Raw genomic sequence first — 24,600 nt, forward strand, 5'->3', positions numbered from 1 at the left:
TGCATATACACACGTATACATCAATGAACTCCATTGGCTCCCTATTACTTACAGGATCAAATGTGAAATCTTTTATTTAGTTTATTCCTATCTTTCAAGTCTTCTTATACCTTGCACCTAATCCAGTGACACTGGTCTCCAATATTCCTCATATTAGATACTTCAATTTCCTAACTGCATTTTTAGATACTGTTACCCCATACCTGGGTAAACTCTCATCCCTGTCAAGTCTAAGGTAAAGTCTTACCTCCTCCAAGGAACCTTTTCCAATCATCTTTAATACTAAAGCCTTCCCTCTGTTAATTATTTCCAGTTTATACTGCATACATCTTGCTTGTATGCAGCTGTTTGCATGGTGTCTCCCCCATTAAATGATAAGCTTCTTGAGAGCAAGTACTGTCTTTGTCCTTTATTTCTATCCCCCTTGCTTAGCACAGTGCCTGGCTTTTATTTGTTGTTTGTTAGATGTTGTTCAGTCATTCAGTCATGAATGACTCTTCATGACCCTTCTATGTTCCACTACCTCTTGAAGTCTGTCCAAGTTCATGTTCATTGTTTCCATGACACTATCTACTCATCTCATCCTCTATTGTCCACTTTTCCTTTTGCCTTCAATCTTTCCCAGCATCAGTCTTTTCCAATGAGTCCCCTCTTCTCTTTATGTGGCCAAAATATAAACCTCAGCTTCAGTATTTGTAGGTGTTTAATAAGTACTAATTGTCTGACTAAATCTATATCCCTGTTACTTTCATCCAATAATCCTTTTACTCTTCTCAAATCCTTTTATTCTTCTCATAACATGTTAACCCTTCAATTATGTGAGGACAGATATCTTTTCATGCTTTCCCTGTCTTCTCCATATAAAATACCTCCATTTCCTTCAACCAGGTCTTGTTTTGTCACTTTCCCTTGAATATACAGTGGTTTATGCATTCTATAGGAAGCAGGATAAAGCACGTTCAGGCACCAAATCCAAAATCCTGATCCTAATTCTTAAATTCAACCTGCACAGGAAACTTGTAATAGCCAGACAGGCAAAGGGAGCTTTAAAAGGACTGGCAAGCTTTCTGAAACCAGATACAGCAGGCATGTGTCCCTGCCTATCAGGGTAGACACTGCAATTACCCTGAAAAGCCTTTTAGTGAAACTGAGAACTATAAATAGCCATAAGAGCCCAGCAAGTGGCTTTAGCCCATAGATTTCCTTCTAAAAATGCAGACCCATTTTAATTAAATTTGGAGAGGGCAGTTCTCCCCTGGACTTCGCTTTGGCTCCTGGAAAACACTGTGAGTAATTTCATTTTTGTCAAGTATTTGGAGATTATCACTCATAGTACTAAAGCTGGGAACATTGGGGTAAGTTCTGCCCCATGCAGAACATAATTACCCTTACTGGGGAATCCTGGGGAGACAAAGAAGGTGTCCAGAAGGACTTGCCTCTAAAACCTCTGGGCAGGCAAGGTCACTACTGAGATGCATTGCTGAATTTGGTCCTACACCATCTTTATAATGTAAATGATGTCTCTTTTTGAAACTAATTGTACTTTCTTCCTATCACCACCCCTGAAGAGCAAGATGGGGATCATGGCTGTGCTCATGCTACCTCTGCTCCTTCTGGCTATCAGTGGGATCCTCTTCATCTACCAAGAAGTTTCCAAGCTGTGGTCAAAGTCGGCTGTCCAGAACAAGGTGGTTGTGATTACTGATGCCATCTCAGGTCTAGGCAAGGGTAAGTGCACTCTTCTCACTCATTCTCCTTTCTGCCCTCTGGGGTTGGGAGGAGGGGAAGGTGAGAGACATGAAAAATGCTCTTAAGGCAGAAGCCAGGTGTGCCTGTTTGTAGCACTCCATAGAGGATTCGGTGCAGCCCTGTGAAAAAAGTGTGGTTGCAGAATAATGTGAAACATACTGTAATAAGCAGATCAGAACATTCACATGCACAGTAGGCCCCTTCAACAGAGTCCCTTCACTGAGGCCACACACTCACTACCATGATGCTGGCATCTCTCAAAACATGTCTAAAATACCTCTTTGGGAACGTGCCTAAACCATTACTACTCCAGAACTTCACCAGGGCACTGGGGGACGGCTTCCACTAAAAGAGATCACACTTTAATGTATAGCTTTTGGAAGTTGCTATGGCTGAAAAAAAATGAATCAATTGATGAGCAGTCTTCTAGCCTAACTAAGCTGATTCTCTGAAGGACCTACTGGTACAGGGTCCATCTCTTCGGCTCTGGTTGGAAGCTTTTCCAGTTTTGTACTGCTTAGTCTGCTAATTAGCCTGTAAGAACCCAGGGCTACCTCCAAGCAAGGGAGAGGTGTGTGTGTGTGTGTGTGTGTGTGTGTGTGTGTGTGTGTGTGTGTAACTCATCAAGTTTACAGATATCACCAAGCTGGGAGGAGGAACAGCTAATACACCAAACGACAGTTAGGATCCAAAAGGACCTGGAAAGGATACAGCATTGGACTATAAGACTAAATCCAATAGGGATAAATGTGAACACTTAAATTTTGGTACAAAAGCTCGACTTCACAAGATATGATGGGAGAGGAATAATTACACAGAAATTGTTCTGGAAAAGATTTTGGTATTAGAGTGGACATTAAGTTCCATATGAGTTAGAAGTATAATGTGGCATCCAAAAAAACTAATGATATGTTAAGCTGTATTAAGAGATTCATAACAAGGCACATTAATTTATCATATTCTGCCTTCACAAATCAATTAATCAGCTAACAAGCATTTATCAATGTACCTATACTAGGTACATTGCTCCAATGGCTATGTACCACATGCTGAGCATACAAAAAAAAACAACAACAAAGCAAAACCAGTTCCTGTTTTAAGGACCTTACATTGTAAAAGGGAATATAACTTATGGAAATCAGCACATATATAATAAATACAGATTTTAATTTATGTTTAATACATTTTAATTTATTTAACTTACCTTCCATCTGTGGAAGATAACCTAAGAAGATTGCACTAGCAATGGGGAATCTAGGAAAGGCCTCCCAAAGGAGACAATACTTGAATATAATCTTAAATAGAGCCAGAGATGCTATGAGTCAGAGGTTAGGAGGAAGAGCACTCTAGGAATGGGAGTACCAGTACAAGGTGATGGAGACCAGAAAGGGAATGTCATGTATGAGGTATAGTAAGTATGTCAATATGGTTGAATCACAGAGGAATAGAATGTAAGTTTGGAAAAGAAGGAAGGGGCCAGGTTGTAAAGAGGACTTTATATTTAATCCTGGAAGTAACAGAGAGCCATTGGAGTTTATTGAGCTTTGGAGAGGCTTCACTTTAGGATCATCACTTGGGGATTCCTAATTGGAGTGGGACTAACTTGGGGTTGGAAAATCAATTAAAAGCTTATTGCAGTAATCCAGGTGAGAAGTGATAAGGGCTTTAACTATGGTGGTGGTTGTGTGAGTGGAAAGAAGGATATACGAAAGATATAGAGAAAGAAATGACACGATTTGATAACTATTTGTCTTTGAGTGGTGAGAAAGAGAGAGACTGTGGTGAGTGTGATAGGGGATCAGTTGGAGGAGTAAGTAGAATTACCGTAATGTGGTAAGGGTCCAATTGAAATTAGCGATTATGCAGTAACTGGGTCAGCATGGTTTTGTCATTTCCTACAGTTCCATTCGATAACACATGAACAGGAGCAAAGGATTATGGGAGTAAAGCAGGGTTGGACAAGAGAGCAAGGGGTTCAAGAGTAGAAGATGGTATAGAGTTGATTTGGTTCACCAAGGGGCTGAAAAAGGAAAAAGAGGAAAGTGTAACCATTTTAAGAAGTAAAGAAAGCTGAAAAATGGAAGGACTGGAGCTCGTAGTGAAGACCTCATGTGGAATTATGTGTTCACTTCTGGGTACAATGGTTAAAAAAAGAAAGGAAGGAAGGGAGGGAGGGAAGGAAGAAAAGAAGGAAGGAAGAAAAGAAGGAAAGAAGGAAGGAAGAAAGGAAGGAAAGAAGGAAGGAAGGAAGAAAAGAAGGAAAGAAGGAAGGAAGAAAGGAAGGAAGGAAGGAAGGAAGGAAGGAAGGAAGGAAGGAAGGAAGGAAGGAAGGGAGGGAGGGAGGAAGGGAGGGAGGAAGAAAGGAATTGCATTGATAATCTGAAGAATGTCCAAATGAAATCAACCAGAATGGTGAAGGACTATAAGTCTATGTCATATGGGGATTGGTGGAGTGCATAGGCATGTTTACTCTGGAGAAAAGAGCTCAGGAAGGACATGATAGCTGTCATGTGGAGGAGAGATTAGATCCTACAGGGCAGAAAGAGGAGAGAGCAAAGTTACAAAGAGGTTTGATGTCAGGAAAAACTTATTAATAATTAGAGCAGGACAAAAATGTAACTGGTTGTCTTAAGAGGTGGTGAGTCCCCCCTTCTTGGGTTCACCTGTAAGTAGAAGCTGGACATCCACTGATTGGGTATATTATAGTGCAGCTTTGTTTATGGATTGGACTAAATGACTTCTGAAGTCCATTCTGAGTCTCAAATTCTGTTATTCTGTGTGCCTGTGTTGGGAAGAACTACGTGGGAGAATGGGGATGGAGGGAGTTGGGAATCCTCCCAGCACTCATTTACTAAGGATGGCAAGATCCCAAGCTATCCCTAGAGGAATGCAGCTGACCATGTTTTGCTGTATATCTCTTACTCCAACCAGCTGTCTTGTAAATATGTACCACTAGTCAAAAAGCAAGCAAGAGTAAAGGATCAGGTGATTATAAATTTAGAGGTGAAAGAGTCCTTAGTGGTCATGGAATACAACCTTATTATTTTACAAATGAGGAGACTGAGGATCAGAGAGATTAAGTGACTTGCCCAAGATCACACAGCTAGTAAGTGTAAAATGAGAAATCTGAACCTAGGTCAAGTCCAACATCATCCACTCTGCCATATTGCCTTTCTCTCACTATATATACATCCCTATTCCTGGAAAGACTACTTGAAGCATTCTCCTTACTGGCAGTGGGTCAATAGCTATAAACTTTGAATATAACACATGGTTATGTTCTTCTGGGGGAAGGGGGTAAGAGCAGTGTGGTATGGTGGAAAGAGCACTGGATTGGGGAGTTCACTGACTTGGTTTCAGGTTTTGACTCTGGGCTTCAAGTGGTTTTATTAGATTATTCTAAAGTTCCTTCCAGTTCTGATTCTAAGATTCCCTACAAGGAAGAACAAATAGGGACCAGCTAGCACTTACTGTCTCTCTGCCTGAACCTGCTCCCTAAAAATTCTACCCTTGACCTTTTTAGAGTTCACAGATCAGTGGTTACATATACATCCCAGGTAGTAACAGTCAGGCTGATTTTATGAATAGAGTCCTGTGTTTGAAGTCAAAAGATCCATGTTCAAGTCCTGATTTTGCCTTTTACTAGCTATGAGACTCTTGAAAAGTACCTTAAATGTACCTGAAATAAAAGTACCTTAAATTAAATTAAAGTACCTTAAATACCTTAAAAGCTTCAGTAAAATGAGGGTAATAATATGTTACCTTCTTGCAGGACTATTGTGAATATCAAAACAGATTAAAATTTTAAAAAGCATTATCTAAATGCTAAGAATAATTCATAAGAGCCAGATTCTTTCCCTGTGTTAGTTTGATAGGGATATAGTACCTCAAGATACTGCCTGCCGCTATTAGCAGATTGGGTCTCCCAAACAAGGTTATCTCAGGTCATCCCTATGATATGACTATACATTCATTCAAAACTATTGGTTATGAGCACCTACTGATGTGTTTGCCTCCATTAGTTAATAAAAAGTTTAGTTCAAATGAGTTCAGAGCAGACATTTCTTGAAATAGCATAGTTTAAAATATGTGTGTGTATATATATATATATATATGTATCTCTTGCTCTTGACTTAATAAATGCACATATCACCAATGTGAAGCATGGATACATGTAGTGCAAACATAGAGGTGCACAGTGTGGTCATGGGACCATATAAGGAGTAACAACTTGTGCTTCCAAAAATGCAAGGCAGTCATATCTTCTACAATGTTCCCTAGATGTTCTACATTGCTCCCTAGAGTCCTGCTCTGTGTTGGTCTCTTCCAGGAGAGTAGTTTACATATATTCTGCATCAAACACCGCTTTCCTGGATGCATTATCTCTACTGAACAGTAGAGATATCTCTGCCAGATTCATTGTCTTTTCTAAGAGCTGTTCTGCCCTACAGATCATCTCCAGCAGGTATGTGGTCCCAACTCATTGTAGGCAGGTACATGATTCTGGAACTTCTCCCTGCTTCTAGCTTCTGGTTATCGCTAAAGTCCTTGGCTATAATTCTATCTGTTTTCTCCTGAAAAGAGAAGTCTCTGCTATGCCCTTTTGGATTCATGCTCTAATACTTTTAATGTTTTAATAGCTGTTTTAGAAAGGTAGCAGCACTTAGCCATTGGCAAACATTGGCAAAAGTATTCCCTAATGTAGAAGAAAATCTCCCTTATTTTCCCTTCTAAAGGAATGGACTGATTTATTTCTTTTGAGGCTTAGCTAAAAGGCTTTGTCCCAATCACAAAGCTCTAGATATAGAGTTGGGTCCTGCCTACTAGTTAGTACATCCAGACTTAATCTTTTCCTTGAATTTAACTTCCTGGTCCTGGGCATGAGTATCTCTGATGGAGGCCTATCTTAGAGTCAACCTTCCCTACATCTAGTCATCCATTTAGGGGTTACTCTCCCATCCAAGTTGCCTAAGGGTCTGGTCTTCACTTTTTCAGTTTCAAAACCCATGCTTGTTTCCCATGCAGAAGGACAGAGGGTGGGGAGGAGAGAGGCACAGAGACAAAGCTAAATTCAGGTGGCAAGTTCATTATCTTCCTAGAAATGTCTAGCCACTAGATAATGTCTAGCTACATCCTGGCCTTTATTTTTTATATATGATGATATAAGATATCGCAAGATAGAACTTAATGTGTGCCTTCCCTTTTCCTTTTTCCCAGCAATTTTCCTTGCCTTTTTCAGAGATCTTTCTGTCTTAGTTATCCTAGTGATTTCATAAGGATGCAGCTGTTGGTGTAATTACTTGATTCAGGTTTCCCTCAGTCAGCAGAACTCTGGCTGGCATGATTCCTGAGGGTGTTTTCACACCAGCCATGCTACTAGGAAGATACAGGGAGAGCGGATGAGCAGATCATTTGCTAGCTGCTGATCTTTGCTGTTTTGGCCTTTTCCATTTAACTGCAGCTCAGCCCCATTATTTCCATTCAACAGGCATTTACTACACAGCCAGCATGTGCAGAACCCTGTACGGGGGACCTGGGAGAGAAAAAAGCAATTTAGTTGGCAGTATCTCATATGGTTTCTATGTGCAGGCTCTTCAGAATTAAGAAGGATTTTTCTGCTAACATCTCTGAGATAAAGAATATAGGCATGATTATTACCATTTTACAGATGAAAAATGGAGGCTTATAAAGATTTAGTGACATGCCACAAGTCACAAATCACAGAATATAAGAGATAAAAAAATTATCAAGACAGAGACACTGAGCTGGAACCCAGAGTGTGTGACTTTGGGCAAGTTGCTTCTCCTTGCTGCACCTCAGTTTCCTGTTCTGTAAAATAAAAGGATAAAACTAGAGGATCTCCAAGATACTTTCTACCTCTAAATTTAATCCCATGATCCAATGCAGTGTTTCACAAAAGGTGTTCTGTGCATGTGCATCACATTATGAGTTCAATACTTAACAATTTTTTCGCTATTAAAATGTTAAACACAAAAGCAACAACAACAACAAAAACTGGTGCTCATGCTTGTAGCCAATGTTGGTGATACGTTTCACCATGTGGGAGTTAGAGGCTCCAGAGGCTTTGCTTATGGGAAGCTGAGTCAGATCATCCTGGTCACCAGAGCAGGAACCAGAATGTCCCAGACACAAAAAGGAGTCAATTAGTGACCAGTGGGCAGAGAAGACTCTGGAATTGCTTGGTTGAGACAGGTATCTTCCAACAACTTCATAGGTGAATGAGAAAGCCAGGAAACTGGTCCACTTTTAGTCCTTTCTTTCAATTTCTCTCCTGTTTTCATTATCTCAGCCAGGCCCCAGAACTTGGACCTGGATCTTAACACTGATATCCATAATCCCCTTCCATAGCCTGCAGATAGATTCAGGAGAAGACTTTTGTATAAGGTCAAATGGTAATCCCATGTAAGAGAGATGAAATCTTTTTTCCCTTGTGTCTTTGTTGCGCTAAATAAAATAACTCCTCTATGGTTAGATTGATTATGTAAAATACATAAACAAGATTTAAAGCGAAAGAAGAAATTTCTCAAATAGAGGTGGAGACTCTAGAGATAAATATTTTCCTGTTTTAATAATTCCAATCGATATTTTATGTTAACTTCAAGCTAGAATTCAGAAGGTGAAAGATTTCTTTCTTGCCCATTCATATGAAGACACAAAGCCAGAAAGGGTAGAAGATCCGCACACACACACTGGAGAAGACCTTTTGTGCACTTGTCAGAAAAACTTGGGGGAGACTACTACTGGACTGGTAGTTTGAATATACTGGCACCTTGTTGGAAAATTATGTACTATACTCCTTCTCTTGTTTATTAATAAAGCTATGTCTTATGGGTAATATCCAAGCTGATGGGCTGCTACTTCTACTGCACACACAACATACATGGAATCCCTTTCAAGTACACAATGCAATAATAACTCCAGGTATAGCTCACATTACAGATGCAATGAGTTTTTTTCTTATGAAATAGGACTTATTTTCTCTGTTTGATACACAAATTCCCTGACCTCTATTACATCATTGGTATTCTATTCCCCCATATCCCTCTCACTCCTAGGATTAATATTTATAGTTACTTTTGCAAGTTCAAGGCCAGAAGTGTCCCACAACCAAATTAGCTTGGAATATATAAGTGTACATGAATCAGCACCAACCTTAGAGTGAGACCTGGATTTAAGTTCATAAAATGATACAATTTTAGAGTTAGAAAGGACCTTAGAGTTCACCGAATTCTCATTTTATGGATGAGGAAATTGAGGCTAAAAACAGTTAGCCTTAGAAAGAAAGTAATAATAGCTAGCATTTATGTATAGTGCTTTAAAGTTTGCAGCACACTTCCCAAATATCTCATTTGACTCTCGCAACCCCAGAAGGTAGTCACCATTATTATCTCCATTTTGCAGTTAAGGAAACTGAGGCAAAGAGAGGTGTAGTGATTTGCCTGGGGTCACACATCTTGTAAAGTGTGTAGAGCTAGATTTGAATTCAGCTCTTCCTGATTTCAGATCTAGCAGTCTATTTACTGTACTAGCTAGCATATGTAGCATGCTTAAGGTCTCCTATTGCATCCTGGGTCATCTCCAGTCATCCTGATGAATATCTGGTCACTGGATCCAGATGGCTCAGGAGGAGAAAGTGAGGCTAGTGTCCTTGCACAGCCCTCCCTCATTCCAAACAAATTCAGGTGCAAGTCATGTCATCATTTCTCTGATGTCACAGTCCTCTTCAGCAATGAAGGACAAATACAATACTACCTAACTAGCACAGATAGAATTCAAATTGAGATTTCCTAACTGCAAATCCAGCAATGTTCTTTCTCTCTATTAGCACCGTAATGAAAGAAACCATACAGCAACAAATATACAAGGTTGAATACTCCGGCAAACTCCTAGCAGAATTTGGAGATAGTGTTAGCTGGGGCATCTAATAGGCAAGGCCATTAGTGGTTGCCAGTGGATTATTTCACTGGCCACAATCTTGGGAACTTTAAGCAGATTTTCTTCACAGCACAGCTCCAGTGAAACCTCCTAAGTAAATCTTTACTGATAAACATTCTCTCCCTCTTGAAATTCCTTTGTTTTTCAATTCCTTACTCATATATATGTTGTATTCCCCAGCTCCACAGAGGGAAGGAATTGTTCTGTTCTTTGCCTTCATATTCCCAGTTGCCTTGACTGATTATTTTTAAAGATTTTTAATTTATGGAATAAAACAAGCATTTTCATTACATAGTATAATAAAAAAAGATGATTGCACATGAAACTGCAAATCTATTACAATTTCCTATTCCTTTTAAATATGTAATAAAGTTTTCATGTAAATTTCTTTTTTTCTTTTTTCTTGCCTCCTCTCCTATAAATGGCTACCATTAGATACAAATATATGTATATATGTAAAATCATTCTATACATACTTTACTTATCAGTTCTTTCTCTGGATGCAGACAGTGTCTTCCTTCATATGCCCTTTGTAGTTAATTTGGGTGTTTATAATAGTCAAAATTATTTATTTGCTCAAGGTTGTTCTTAAAACAATATTGCTGTTACTTATGCAACATTCTCTTGGTTTTGTTCATTTCACTCTTCATTATTTCATGCAAATCTATACATGTTTTTCTAAAATCACTTCTTGTAGCACATTAGTATTTCATCACAATCATGTTTTATTAAATTGATCTGCAAAGTAAGAGTAAAAGCTACTGGAAAAATCTCTGGGACTTAGGAAAGACATAATCACATGATTTTTGTCGATATATGAATGTTTTTAATTGATGCATTGAACTAATGTTTAAGGTGCAGCTTCATGCTATGAGGATTAGTGGGATATGGCAGCTGTCTTTTGTGATAGGAAAATTAGGAAAGACTGTCATGAAATAGGCAATTCCTTTGATGGAGGGAAGCCATCAGATGATAATAAATTATCATTTCAAGGCAGATCTGGGAGCAGGGGTACCCCCATCACAAGCATAATGCAGTTAAAGTTATACTGGGGCTCTGACAGAGAAGATGTTTATGTCCATATCAGTATCATATCATAACCACTAACAAGTGGTTAGGGGGTAAAGAGTAAGTACAAATGGAAGTGTGTCATAAGAACTTACGTATCACTTAAAGGATCACTCACAGGGTATCCTGTTCCTGGGAATTCAACATCCTTGGCTGAAACATCTGTAGAAGTAAACAAATACCTAGAGAACAGGAAGAAGTAGCAGGTTTGATATCAAAAGGAGTATACATAGTCAATGGGGAGGCAAAAACCTCTCCAAATATATAGAGGTGAAAGTCATTTGAAGATTGTAGTTTCCAAATATATTAAAGCACTGTATTGGTTATGACCTACAGATATCAAATGAGTGTTGCCCAAACCAGATTAAAATGTGATGGGAAATAATAAATAAATAAAATACAGCAAAACACATCAAATATTACATTTTAAAACTGTCAACATGCAACCACAGGGATCTTTCTGTATCAATTAGTGGCCCTCATTTTTATTTGAGTTTGATACCATTGATCTAATTCACCAATGCCAGTAGGATCAAGATCAGGAGAACATCCCTGAGACTAGTCAAGAAAAAAGCTACAGAGAGTACTGTTGTTGAAACTGTGAGCAAATCTAACCATTCTGCAGAACAATTAGGAATTATGCTATAAAACTGTGCATAACTTTCAGCCCAACAATATTGCTTCTAGGGCTATTCCCCAAGGATGTCAAAGGAAAAGGAGAAGGACTTATACATACAGAAATACTTATAATATCTATTTTGTGGAGGCAAATAACTGGAAACTGAGGGGGTGCCCATCAATGGGGGCATGTTTGAATAAGTTATTGTATAAGAATGTGGTAGAACACTATCATGCTATAAGAACTGATAATGAGGATAGTTTCAGAAAAATCTAGAAAGACTCATATGAACTGTTGCAAACTAAAGTGAGCAAAACCAGGGGAACAAACTATACTGTAACAACATTGCAGAGAGAATCATTGTGAAAAGCTTACTACCTCAATACAATGATCCACCACAATTCCAAAGAACTCATGACATAAAATGTTCTACCTCCAGACAGAGAACTGATAGACTCAAAATGCAGATCGAAGCATATTATTCCCTTTATTTTTCTCAACTTTTTAAAAAAGGAATGTAGCTAATGTGGAAATATATTTTGTATGACTTCATATGTGTGAGTATCATATTTTTTGCCTTCTCAGTGAGTGGGGGAAGAATGGGAGGGAGGGAGAGAATTTGGAACTGAAAAGAAAAATAATTTTTTTAAAAAGAAAAGGAAAAAATGTAGAAAGAGATCTCTATTCTTCATCAGGGGTTCCTAAACATTTTAGTGTTACATTTTTGTATTTTTAATGAATGGACTCAAAGTTCATTAAAACTCTTCATTTAGAAAATTCTTCAGTGTGTTAGAAAATTTTGTTTCCAAAGTAATTTTAGTCTACAGATACAAATTTGTACAAAGCCACACATTTCCAGCAACAAAAAATGTAGTTTTTTAAAAATATTATAATGAAAAAAATCACATTACTATCTCAAGGCACAGTGCATGCTTAGAGCAAAATTATTGTTAACAATAATGAGTTTAGATAAGTCATTCAAAAATTCTTGATAATTTTGAGTTTTTTTGACCAGGTCCTTCTCAGATCTGATGAGATCATCCTTGACTTCACCTTGTAGTGTTCCAGGTAAAGAGCTTATGCTAGGAATAGGAGAAGTGTTGACCCTGGCATTTTCTTGTTGTTCACTTGTGCTCACATTATTAAATACTATCATCTATCAGTATTTTCTTTGCAGGAACATTTTAAGCCCCTTTTTCATTGTGTGAAGGTTAGTTAAAACTAGATAATATAATATCTCCCATTAGAATGTGAGTTTCTTGAGAGAAGGGACCACCATTCTTTTCTATTTCTACAACCAGCACACAGCAGAGTACTTTGTACAAAACAAGTGCTTAATAAGTGCTTCATTCATTTACATGTCCACTTAACTAGGAATATGTAAACTGAAATATATTGTAATATAATTGTGTTTGTCCTTCATTGCCAAGGAAGACCACGCCATCAGAGAAATGATGACATGACTTGCACTTGACTTTGTTTTGAGGGAGGGAGGGCAGTGTAGGTCACCAACCTCACTTCTCCTCCACAGTCATCTGAATCCAGTGACACATATTCATCAGGATGACTGGAAATGACCCAGGATTCACTGGAAGACCTTGGGCCCTTTAGGCTAAAATCTTTGCAGGTACTCACTTAGGGTGAAGTAACGTCCATTCATTGAAGAGACCTATTTAAGAAGTAGCCAGGGCATAATACAATCAAGAAAGCAAATACAACTTTAGACTACATTAAAAGTGAGACGTAGCTTCCAAAACTAAGACGATAATTCTGCTGTATGATGTACTGTGTATCTGGAGTACTGTGTTCTAGTTCTGGGCATCACTTGTCAGGGAGGACTTTGAAAAGCTGTAAAGTCCCTGGAGGAGGATAGGATAAGCAGGATGGTGAAAATCATGAGTTCATGGCTATGTGAAGATTGGTTAAAGGAAATGGGGCATTTGGCCTGGAGAAGAGAGGATCCAGTTGGCATATGACAGCTGTCTTCAGCTATCTTGCAGGGTTGTCACATGGAAAGGGGAGTTAGATTTATTCTGCTTGGCCCCAGAAGGCAAAACCTGAAGCAATGGATAGAAGTTGCAATATGATATGCTTAAAGCAAATGAATGAGTGAAGACATGACTATTACTCTCTACATGGCAGAACTTCCATTCTTCCCTCTGGCTATCTCATATATCAGACATGATATGTGACTATCTGCTGTATAGATTGAATATTGAGTGGCAGCATCAATCTGCATACTAAATATTAGTAAAGCTTAATTTTTATTTTTAGTAAAAAAGAGAAATATAATTTCTTCCTGTACAAAAATTGATCTTCTTGTACACAATACTTTAGAAACTATTGCTCTAAAATGTCTTTATTGGACTGGATAGAATCATCACTTCCTGCACAGGGAGGGGTTCTGGTCACCAGGCTTACTGATGTTGGCAGAGTCCCACCAAGGAAGGAAATCTTGTCATCACAGGAAAAGGAGTGCCATGGTACTACTTTCCTCACTGAATTATTATGAGAAATATATTATATACATGTTTATAGAAAAACACTTTAAGCATATAAATTGTGTTTGTTGGGAAGAAAATGCCAGGTATGAAATATGGAATTGTATAATATAGATTGTTAGGAAAAATATTCAACGTCAAGGAAGGTGGACTACAAATAGTATGAGTTTAAAAATTTTTAAAAAGGTCCCTTGCCTATATGACCTCAATTATCCTCAGGTTTGCAGATGACCCCCCCAAAAAAAACCTAGGAGGATATCATGACATTGGATATCATGATCCATTAAAAAAAAATCTTGGCAGGCTAAAATGTTGTGTTGAATTCGATGAGATCAAATTCAATAGGGATATATATATAATCTAATCCTCTGATTAAAAAAAAAGGATCCTTACAAGTAAACTTGTGCTAGACAGCTCTAAGATGACAGTTTATCTATAAAATATCTCAATGGCTTAATCAACTGCAAAGCTAATTAACCCCTCTTTAGGCAACCGAGTGGCTCTCTACTTCTGGAGCTTACCATATTTATTCCTGACTAAGTATAGATGCTCATTCAACTTTAGCCCTAGTACACCTCAGAGTTCTTGATATATCAAGTAATACACCAGCTCCTGTAATCCCAATAGTAGGGACTAACAGTGTGTAACACCACATCCAGCTGTGACAATTCTCTATGATCACTGTTTCCTTTCCCAGACATTCACAAATAATGCCATTGACTTTTTCTAGAAATTAACTTTAAACTCATTTGCTTAGAACTTGGTTTGTCTATTTTTTAGAGAATTGGGAATTTTTACATTATCTATTATATTTAAAAATATTAAACATAAAACATCATATTATATAAACTTATGAAACTATCACCACTTTCTTGTAATTTTCCAAAAAAAAAATCTTACATCCTGAAACAATGAGGAAAGGTGAAGTATGATCTCATCCCAAAATCCTTTCTCAATTTATAGACTCTAGACTGTTTTGGGCCAGCATCTGTGTAAATCCATAATTCTGAGCCCTCACTCAATGATTCTAACTGACCATACCAGATGACACATGAAGTTAGAGCAAAGGACATTTAAATAAAACAAAAGGAAAGGTAAATAATGAGGTAGCTAGGTAGCATAATGGATAGAGTGCTGGACCTGGAGTCAGAAAGACTCATCTTTATGAGTTCAGATTTGGCCTCAGACACTTACTAGCTATGTGACCCTGGGCAGGTCACTTAACCCTGTTTACCTCAGTTCCTCATCTGCAAAATAAGCTGGAGAAGGAAATGCAAAGCTCTCCAGCATCTTTGTCAAGAAAATGCCAACAAAGAGTTGGACAACAGAAATGAGTGAACTACAACCATGTAAACAGCAAGACATTAAATCATGTCACGAATATCTCCCAATTCAATCAATAATAATCAATGAACATTTAATAAACATCTACTATATTCCAGGCACTGAACTAAGTGCTAAAGATACCAAAAAAAAGAAGTAAAAGATAGTCCCTCCCCTTGAGGAGCTCACAGTCTGAAGGAATTAGATTGATACCAATTAATTAATCCTGATCTCTCACTGTTATGGTGGAAGAGGGACACATCCATTAAACTCATGACATGTGTCAGAGACCATTGTCTGAATAGTTTCTCTGCTTTGACCCTTTACCTTCTGTCTCCAGTGCAGCTAAAGATTTGCTTCTCACGAACTGGAGCTTCAGGACATTTGAGGCAGGTTCACACCTCTTGAAGTCTCTCTCCATGTCACTTCAATCTCTCTTGTCTCAGCCATCTTCATCTGCACAAGCCTGGCTCTCTCAGATGAAATCTGTAGCCTAAATATGAACTAGGCATTCTCTCTCTTTCTCTGTCTCTCTCTGTCTCTCTGTCTCTCTCTGTGTCTCTGTCTCTGTCTCTCTCTTTTTCCCTTTCTCTCTGTCTGTCTCTCCTCCTGCTTATTTTCATCTACAACTACTGACTGTTACAACTTACATCTTGCCCACTCATGTAAAATTTTCCCACTCTTCTAAACTTCCCGTTCTGGAAGCACTTCTGCCCAGAGCTCTCATTGAGTAAAATCACCATATTTAAGTTACTCACAAACTTCTGAAGTCATAGTCCAGATAATCTACCCCTATAAAGAAAAAGGTTCTCTCTCAGTCCCAAGTATTATAGGAACATGAAATCCATCTCCAAACATATCCCGCTATACTAGCTATGAATACACATATTTAATCTTCAAAGGGTGTTTTGAATATAAGAAATTGAAATATCACTAATGAGTTTTGATGCATGGCTGAAATTACAGTGGAATTTGAACAGTATAATATATTTGGGGAAAAAACAGAATTGGAGCCAATGGACTTGGGCCTGAGCACTGGATCTACTGTGCACCACTTATGGGATTCCAGGCAAGTCACCTAGGCCCATCACAGCTCCAGTCTTCAAATTAGAAACAATAATATTCATGCTACTCATCTCACAGAATTGTTCAAGAAAAGTGCTCTTCAGATCACAAAGTGACATTTACATGTATTTATATTATAATTCCCTTAATTTATTTCATTGGTCTTTGGAATAATAATAATATCCAGCATTTGTATAGTGCTTTAAGACTTGCAAAACCTGGTGTATTTTTACTCTCTTTTTATCCTCCTAACAACACTGGAAGGTAGGTGCTATTTTTACTCCCATTTAGCAGATGAGGAAACTGAAGTCAAGAGGCTAAAAGAGGCTTGTGTAGGGTTACCTAGTTAGTAAATGTCTGAGGTAGGATTTAAACTCAGGTCTTCTTGACTCTAGGTCCAGAAAGAGCACGTGAGAACATTAGAATTGGGATGGCAGAAGGAAAGAGAAAGGAAAAAAGTCAGAGAAGGAAAGAAATGGAGAAGGAGAAGAGTAATGCTCCACAAAGAAGGAGTTGATCCACATTGCCAAAATCTAGAGGACTGAGAACAGGATACTGCATTTGTGTATAAAGAGGCCTCCCTGTTTTGTTACCACAGCACATCCATTCATTGGATTGAGGCTTCTTCAGTTTCTAGTGAAGTTTTTCCAAGTGAGGGTTGCTTTCCTCTTCTTCTTTGTTGTTGTTGTTTTTGTTTTTTGGGTTTTTTTGGATACTTGGTACTTCGTGGCCATTCTGACAGGATAAAAGGGAGCCGGATTTAGTCATGATGACTCACACAATCATCCTTCTGGAATGCCTTAAAGAATATATATTTTACTAAGAGCAGGCAAGGTACCATGTAAGGTGCTAGGAGAGATTCAAAGTTTAGATAAGGCATGGACATTGTAATGGAGCTTGCTATCTAGTAAGCATCACATACTTCCTAATTTAGTCCAGGCACAATCTTAGTTGTAATGTTGGCTGAATGCCAACACATCTACCCCTCTACATGCACAAATGATCCCATTCCATATTATCTCCTCTAGCAGATTGCCCCCTCTATCATTCCCATTCTCCCCCTAATCTTCAGTTTCTCCATACCTTCTGACTGCATACCTAATGCCTACAAACATACTCATATCTCTCTCATCCTCAGAAACCCTCATTTGATCCATCCATCCCTGTTCCTTCTCATCATATATTTCTCTTCTTTTTTGTGGACAGGCTCCTCAAGTTGGCTGTCTATAATCAATTTCTTCATTCTCTTTGCTCTCATACTCTTCTTAACTCCAAGGTTTCTGATCTCCTCATTTAATTGAAACAGCACTCTCCAAAGTTACTAGTACCAACCACCTTCTTAACTTCTCTGAGAGAAATTAGCATTTTTCTCTTATATTAATAATCAATTATTGAATTGACTAGGGTTTCCCCCCATTCTGTTTCCTCATTCCCTGTAGGCTATTCAGTCAGCCTTTGAAGAATAAGGAGATGAAATCTTGGACAGACACATCCCACTGAAAAAACTCAGATTTATTCAAAAGGTAAAGAAATTTTAGTTTAGGTGAACTGATGGATTCTGGACCATTGCATTTTACTCAGTCAGGTCTAGGTAGAAATGAATTCCCCCTCCCCCTTTGTCTAGATTTACCCTAGATAGAGTGATATGAATATAAACAAATCTCTTTGACCAAGACTGGGTAATCAGAGTCATGTCCCCCAACTCTCATTAGAATAAGCCTACCTATCTTTATAATATTCATTCTCTCATTACTTGTTAACCCATCAGAATTGATTGTCACCCTCAGGAACACCTGCTCTTCAAAGGGCATATAAGTGTTGAGTGCATTTCATGTCTTCGACATGGCATTCGAGTACCACTGACCCACCTTATTAAATATCCACTAGCATGACCAAGAAACTATGTCTCTTGAACTTTTTATACATCATATCTCCAAAGGCTTTGACATTGTTTATCACCTCTTTGATACTCTCTTATCTACAGGTTTTCATGACAATGTTCTCTCCTGGTTCTCCTCTTACCTGTCTGCTCCTTTGCTACATTTAAATCCCCCAAGGATGTGTCCTGGACTCTTTTTTCTTACTTCATACAATTTTCCTAGTTATCTTGGATTTAATTATCATCTCTTTGCATATGCTTTACCAGGAGCTCACTGGACACTAGGGTCATGAACTATGGGATACCAGAACAAGATGAAAAAAATTCAGGGTAAAGGAAGGAAGATACCACAATGCAGAAGTAGAGATTTGGGGCACTTTCATCCTGAGGTCATGTGCACATTTGCTGAGTCAAATACCTATTAACAACAAGATTTGGTTTCTCAGAGTTCCCCTTATAAAGACTCCAAAAAAATTGACTATTACTTAGCATAACTGCAGGTACCTAGGTTCACAATGCAAGAATGACTTTGATCAGTAAATGCAGAGCTAAGCTTACCTTTTCTAACCTTAATTCCTTAGTTTTAGGGAGTTGATAGCTACAAGAAAGCCCCAGCATAGCCTCAGTTCCTGTGAGTACAAACAAGGCAATTCCCCTTTCCCATCATGATTTCAACCATTCTATCACTGGTGTTTATTCTTATGTTATATATATATAATATATGAAATGTTGTATGTCATAATAGAAATTAGGAGTCTACAGAATCCACAGTAATGCAGTGGACTCATCAAGCTAGTACTTTGGAGGTAGGTACCAGGCAATGGACTCCCCTGCAACTCCTGAACAAAGTAGTGTGAAGTCGGTGGGAGTGGGAGAAAAGTGAGAGACAGAGATAAAAGAAACAGAGACAACACCTTTTGCTACAGGGCTGGGAGTTCACCAAATGCACTGTCCTGGGTTCTTCCATCTCCTTTCTCAATACTTGAATATTCCTTTAGAGTGGAATTTTGAACTTTTGGATTTAAGTAGAATAACATATAACAGAAAAATTTAGGTAGTGCAGTGGATAGAGGGCCAGGCCTGGAATCAGGAAGACATCTTCATGAGTTCAAATCTGACTTCAGATACTTCCTAGCTGTGTGATCCTAGGCAAGTCACTTAACCTTGTTTGCTTCAATTTCATCGTCTGTAAAATGAGCTGGAGAAGGAAATAACAAGCCACTCCAGTATCTTTGCCAAGAAAACCCCAAATGGAGACATGGAAAGTTAGACAAAATTGAAAATGACTGAACAAAAAAAGGATTTATTTTAGGAAAAGCAGGGAGAAAGAGTGTACTAAGCTAAAACAGTAGGCATAATTGAAAACAAACAGTATAGGTTACATCAACGTAAAAAATCATGAACAATATAAATCTGAAACAACAGGGTCAATATAGCCACTGAAAAGGTATAATAAATGCCCAAACATTTTCATATTGGAATCCAAACTATGAGGATAAAGACTGAACAGTTCTCAATTTGTCATATCCATTCTTGCATTAGTTGCATTTATTTCTTCATGCTTTTCAAAAATATTTCAGTTTCACATGATTGAAATTGGACTTTCCAAATCCAGAAAAGATTTGGAGTACTTTTATCCCTCATTTGGTGAAAAATGGAGCCCCAGTAAATGGCTGTAAAAGGTGAATGATTAGGTTCTCTTCTACAATTTTCATGAAACACATGCATTTGGTGTTTAAAATTGTACATGGTACAAAATATTGGTCTAAACCTAATTTCTGCCAGATTGCTTTCCAGCTTTTCCAACAGTTCTTGCCAAATAGATAATTTTTCCCTAAGTAATTTATATTTTGAGGTTTACCTGATACTGGCTTATTAAATTTAATTACAATTATTTTATTTCTAGCCTGCTCTGTTCTATTGATTGATTTTTTATTCAAAAAAATGCATTAGAATAGTTTTGATGATCACTATCTTGTAATATAATCCAAAATTTGGAAATGCTATTCCCTCTTTATTCCTACTTTTATTTCATTGTCTTTCTTTAGATTCTAGATCTGATGGTGCTCTGAATGAATTTTGTTATTCTTTTGTCTGGCATTGCAAAGCTTTTGCTTGGTAGTTTGATATAATACTAAATCTGATAAGTTTTAGTAATTCCGTCATTTTTTTTATTGGCATGGCTCATTCACAAGCACTGAATTTTCCTCCAGTAATTTAAAATTTTACTGTCCTCATTTTTACAAGTGTTTGTGCCTACCATGTAGTACTTTCTTTCAAAGTATAATACTTCAGATTTTGAAGTTTAATACTTTTTCCTTATAGTTTTTTAAAATAAAAGTGTTCAGAAAAATTAAGATAGATATACATATCTGGATGGCTCTGGAGGAAAAGTGAGGCTGGTGACCTGTACAGCCCTCCCTCACTCAGAAACACAGTCAACTGCAAGTCATGTCATTATTTCTTCAATGGCATGGTCTTCTTCGGCAACAAAGGATGGACACACACATCCCTTCATAAAAGTTAATTGATATTAGATGGAACTTGAGTTACTGGTGACTAGCATGGGGGAAAACAAGCTGGTAGGGGCTTAAGTCAATAGCATTAGAGAAGAAAACTGAAATTTCTGAGGGTACTCCTAGAACTCAGAAGAGAAGATGAACAAAACTATTTGGTACCAGCTAAGAAGTGGAATGGTGGATCAGTGGAACAGATTAGGTACACAAAGACATAGTAGTCAATGACTATAGTAATCTACTGTTTGATAAATCCAAAAACTCTAGCTTCTGGGATAAGAACTCACTACTTGACAAAAATATCTGGGGGAACTGGAAACTAAGCATAGATCAACATCTTACTCCACTTCCCAAGATAAGGTTAAAATGGGTACATGATTTAGACATAAAGAATGATACTATAAGTAAATTAGGAGAGCAAGGAATTGTTTACTTGTCAGATCTACAGAGAAGGGAAAAATTTATGACCAAACAAAAAGAAAAGAACATTATGAAATGCAGTATGAATAATCCTGATTATACTAAATTTAAAAGTTTTAGCACAAGACCAATACAACCACAATATTAGAAGAGAAACAAAAACGTGGGAAATAATTTTTACAGTTAGTGTCTCTGATAAAAGCCTCATTTCTCTTTTTTAAATGCATTTATTTTTAGATTGCAACATTCAGTTCCACAAGCTATTGAGCGTTAAATTTTCTTCCTTTCCTCCCCCCTCCCCAACATAGCAAGAAATCTAATAAAGCTTGTACATATACATTTATATTAAACATGTTTTCACATCAGTCATGTTGTAAAGAAGAATTATAACCAATAAAATGAACCATAAGAAAGAAGAAACAAAACAAAGCAAAAAAGAGAGGGCAAATAGTATGCTTTGAACTAATTTTTTTTCTGGATTTGGATAGCATTTTCTAACACAAGTCTTTTGGAGTTATCTTCGAATCTTACATTGCAGGGAAGAGCCAAGTCTATCAAAGTTAGTCATCACACAATGTGGCTGTAACTGTGTACGATATTTCTTCTGGTTCTGCTCTCCTCACTCAGAACCAGTTCATATAAATCTTTCCAGGTTTTTCTGAGATCCATCTGTTCATCACTTCTTATAGCACAATAGTATTCCATTACATTCATATATCACAACTTGTTCAACCATTCCCCAATTGATGAGCATCCCCTCAATTTCCAATTCTTGGCCACCACAAAAAGAGCTGCTATAAATATTTTTGTACATGTGGGTCTTTTTCCCATTTGTATGATCTTTTGATATACAGTCCTAGAAGTGATATTGCTGGGTTGAAGGGCATGCACAGTATACAGAGCAGCAACACTGTGCAATTACCAACCCTGAGAGGCTTAGCTCTTCTCAACAGGACAATGATCCAAGACTCAAAATGACTCAAAAGACTCAAGATGTAATATACTATCCACATTCAGAGAAAGAACTATGGGGTCTGAATGCAGATTGAAGCACACTATTTTCTCTATTTTTTCTCATGATTTTTCCCTTTTGTTCTGATTCTTCTTTCACAACATGGCCAATGTAGAAATATGTTCAATATGATTGTACACATATAACCTATGTTGAATTGTATGCCATCTTGGGGAAGATGGGAAAAAATTTGGAACTCAAAATTTTATAAAAGTGAATGTTGAAAACAATTTTCGATAAAATTTTCACACCCTCCCCAAAAAACAAAGGGAAGATGTAGTGGCCTGATTTTGGATTAGTGAGATCAAGCATACTTGTTACATTTTTTTTTTAATCCTGGATTTAATGAACACACAAAAGGTCATTTCTAAATGTAGTGGTAAGTTAAATTGGAAGATCTTTCCCATTTATTAATAGGCCCATGTGACCTGCTTAAATCACATGGAAGCCTAAGTCACATGTGGTGAGAGGTGAACTTGCTGAACAGGTGGAATAGGAAGGGTGGACCAGAACTGAGAGGAAGTGAGTGAGAGCAGTTAGGGCAGAGAGAGAGAAGGACACAGGTAAGCAGGCATTAGGGGGAAGTTTGGGAATGGCTTTGTCCCCTACAATGCTAATATATATTGATTTCTTGGCTACTATGATGGATCTGGCTTTCTGATTTTGAGATTTGGCATTCTGGTATCTAAATAAATGTTTTTCTTCTGCTTTCTTTATGGAGGGTCTATTATACTTTGCAACTGGAACTATACCAGCACATTCATAGTCACTACTAGTGCTGTGACTATTGCCTTAGTGATATACACTATGGTAAGCATAACCAAAAAGATTATTTGTGAAACATTGAATCTTTATGATATAAGGTTTACTTTTTTAAAACATACAATAAATTCAACATGTTACTTTTAGAGTTCTTCCTTCACCTAATACTTCCCCCTCATACATATAGAAATAAAGAAAAACAATTCTTATAGTAAATAATTATAGTCAGACAAAAAAAGCCATAAATATTCCATGTCCAAAAAATGCATGTTTCCATTTTGTACCTGTCTTCCAAAAGATTCATATTGTTCTTTCTGTCCTCATTCAATACACAACAAAGATATAGCATATCTAATTTTTCAAAAGTTCATTTTAAATCCTTAATTTCTTTCTTGTTTATCTTTTTGTTATATTTCTCTAGGTATGAGAGGTGGTATATTGAGTTCTTCAACTATAATAAATGCCTATTTCTTCCTGTAAATCAGTTAACTTTTTTTAAGCATTTAGATGCTATGCCATTCAGTGCATATATTAAATATGCATATTGATTCATTGTCTGTGGTGGTTTTACACAGAGCCTTCGTAGTTTCTCTAATTTATCTTTTAATCCAGTCTTTTAATTTTTGTCTTGTCTGAGATCATAATTGCTACCCTTGTAGCTGTTATTTTTTTTGTTTACTTGAAACTCCTAAGACTTTACTCCAGCTCTTTATTTTAACTTTTGTGAAACTTTATATATAAATGGCTTTTTTAAACAACATATTTTTTAATTCTGCTTTCTAATCAGTTACATTCTTCCATTTCACAAGTGAATTTATCCTATTGGTGTTTATAGTTATGACTGACATGAATTTTCCATCTTTTCATTTAATTTTTCCCTACACTGCTCTCTTTACAAGAAATTATTATTGAGAGGGGAGATGTCAACATTAATGTTCTATCTTCAGTTAAATCTACTTTCTTTCCATATTCACTTCTCTTCCACTCAGCCAGTGACCAGTCTCAGATTCTTACCATTTTGTTTTTTTCTTTTATTCTTTCCTTTCAAACTCCATCCATCAAAGATGGATTTTTTTTTTTGCTTGTGACTAATCCTTTCCTGAATTTACCATTCCTTTTCCTTCTACTCTTTTCTCTCTTCACCCCTGCCTGATTCTCTGTTGAAGGAAGATAATATTGTGTTGGATATGATTATAGAGTAGATGTGATTTTTGAGGTTTCCTCAAACTCTAAAAGTCTATGATTCTATTGTTCTTTGACCTAAGAGACTGAAAGAATAGGACTATAACAATACATTTACCTTGTCCTCTTCAATGCTTTGTAACAGAATGTTCTCGACTGTTCCATACTGGTGGTGCAAGGTTGGTACTGTGTGGCAAGAATTGGGAGAAGCTAGAAACCTTGTATGATGCACTTCTGAGTGTAGCAGATCCAAGCAAGGTAAGATTTTTATTTATTTATTCATTGTTGCTTGTCCTTCATTCTCAAAGGCTAATGACATCAGAAGGGTGATGTCTTGACTTGCAAAGGAATTGGATTTAAGTGAGGCAGAGTTGTGCAAAGTCATCAGCCCCTTCAGAGTCATCAAAGCTCAGTGGGCAAGACATAGGTCAGGACAACTGGCAACGGTCCAGGATTCAGTGAGAAACCCTGGCCTTTTTAAGCCAAAGTCTTTCTCAGGTCTCAGTCTGTCCAAGGCAACACCCATTCATTCATTCAACTACCATTTT

At 37.4% G+C, this 24,600-nt stretch overlaps 1 protein-coding gene across 1 annotated transcript in view; it reads left to right on the forward strand.

Moving 5' to 3' along the window:
* The first annotated feature begins 1,173 nt into the window (after nt 1–1,173).
* DHRS7C (dehydrogenase/reductase 7C) overlaps nt 1,174–24,600 on the forward strand; it is a 54,818-nt gene continuing 31,391 nt past the window's right edge. Inside the window, exons 1-3 of the mRNA XM_072645099.1 lie at nt 1,174–1,286; nt 1,569–1,728; nt 24,198–24,310. Of these exons, the coding sequence (XP_072501200.1) occupies nt 1,575–1,728; nt 24,198–24,310 (267 nt within the window). The 5' untranslated portion in view covers nt 1,174–1,286; nt 1,569–1,574. The remainder of the gene's footprint in view (nt 1,287–1,568; nt 1,729–24,197; nt 24,311–24,600) is intronic.

This window comes from Notamacropus eugenii, chromosome 2 (genome assembly GCF_028372415.1).
Source record: "Notamacropus eugenii isolate mMacEug1 chromosome 2, mMacEug1.pri_v2, whole genome shotgun sequence".
NCBI classification, from domain to species: Eukaryota; Metazoa; Chordata; class Mammalia; order Diprotodontia; family Macropodidae; genus Notamacropus; species Notamacropus eugenii.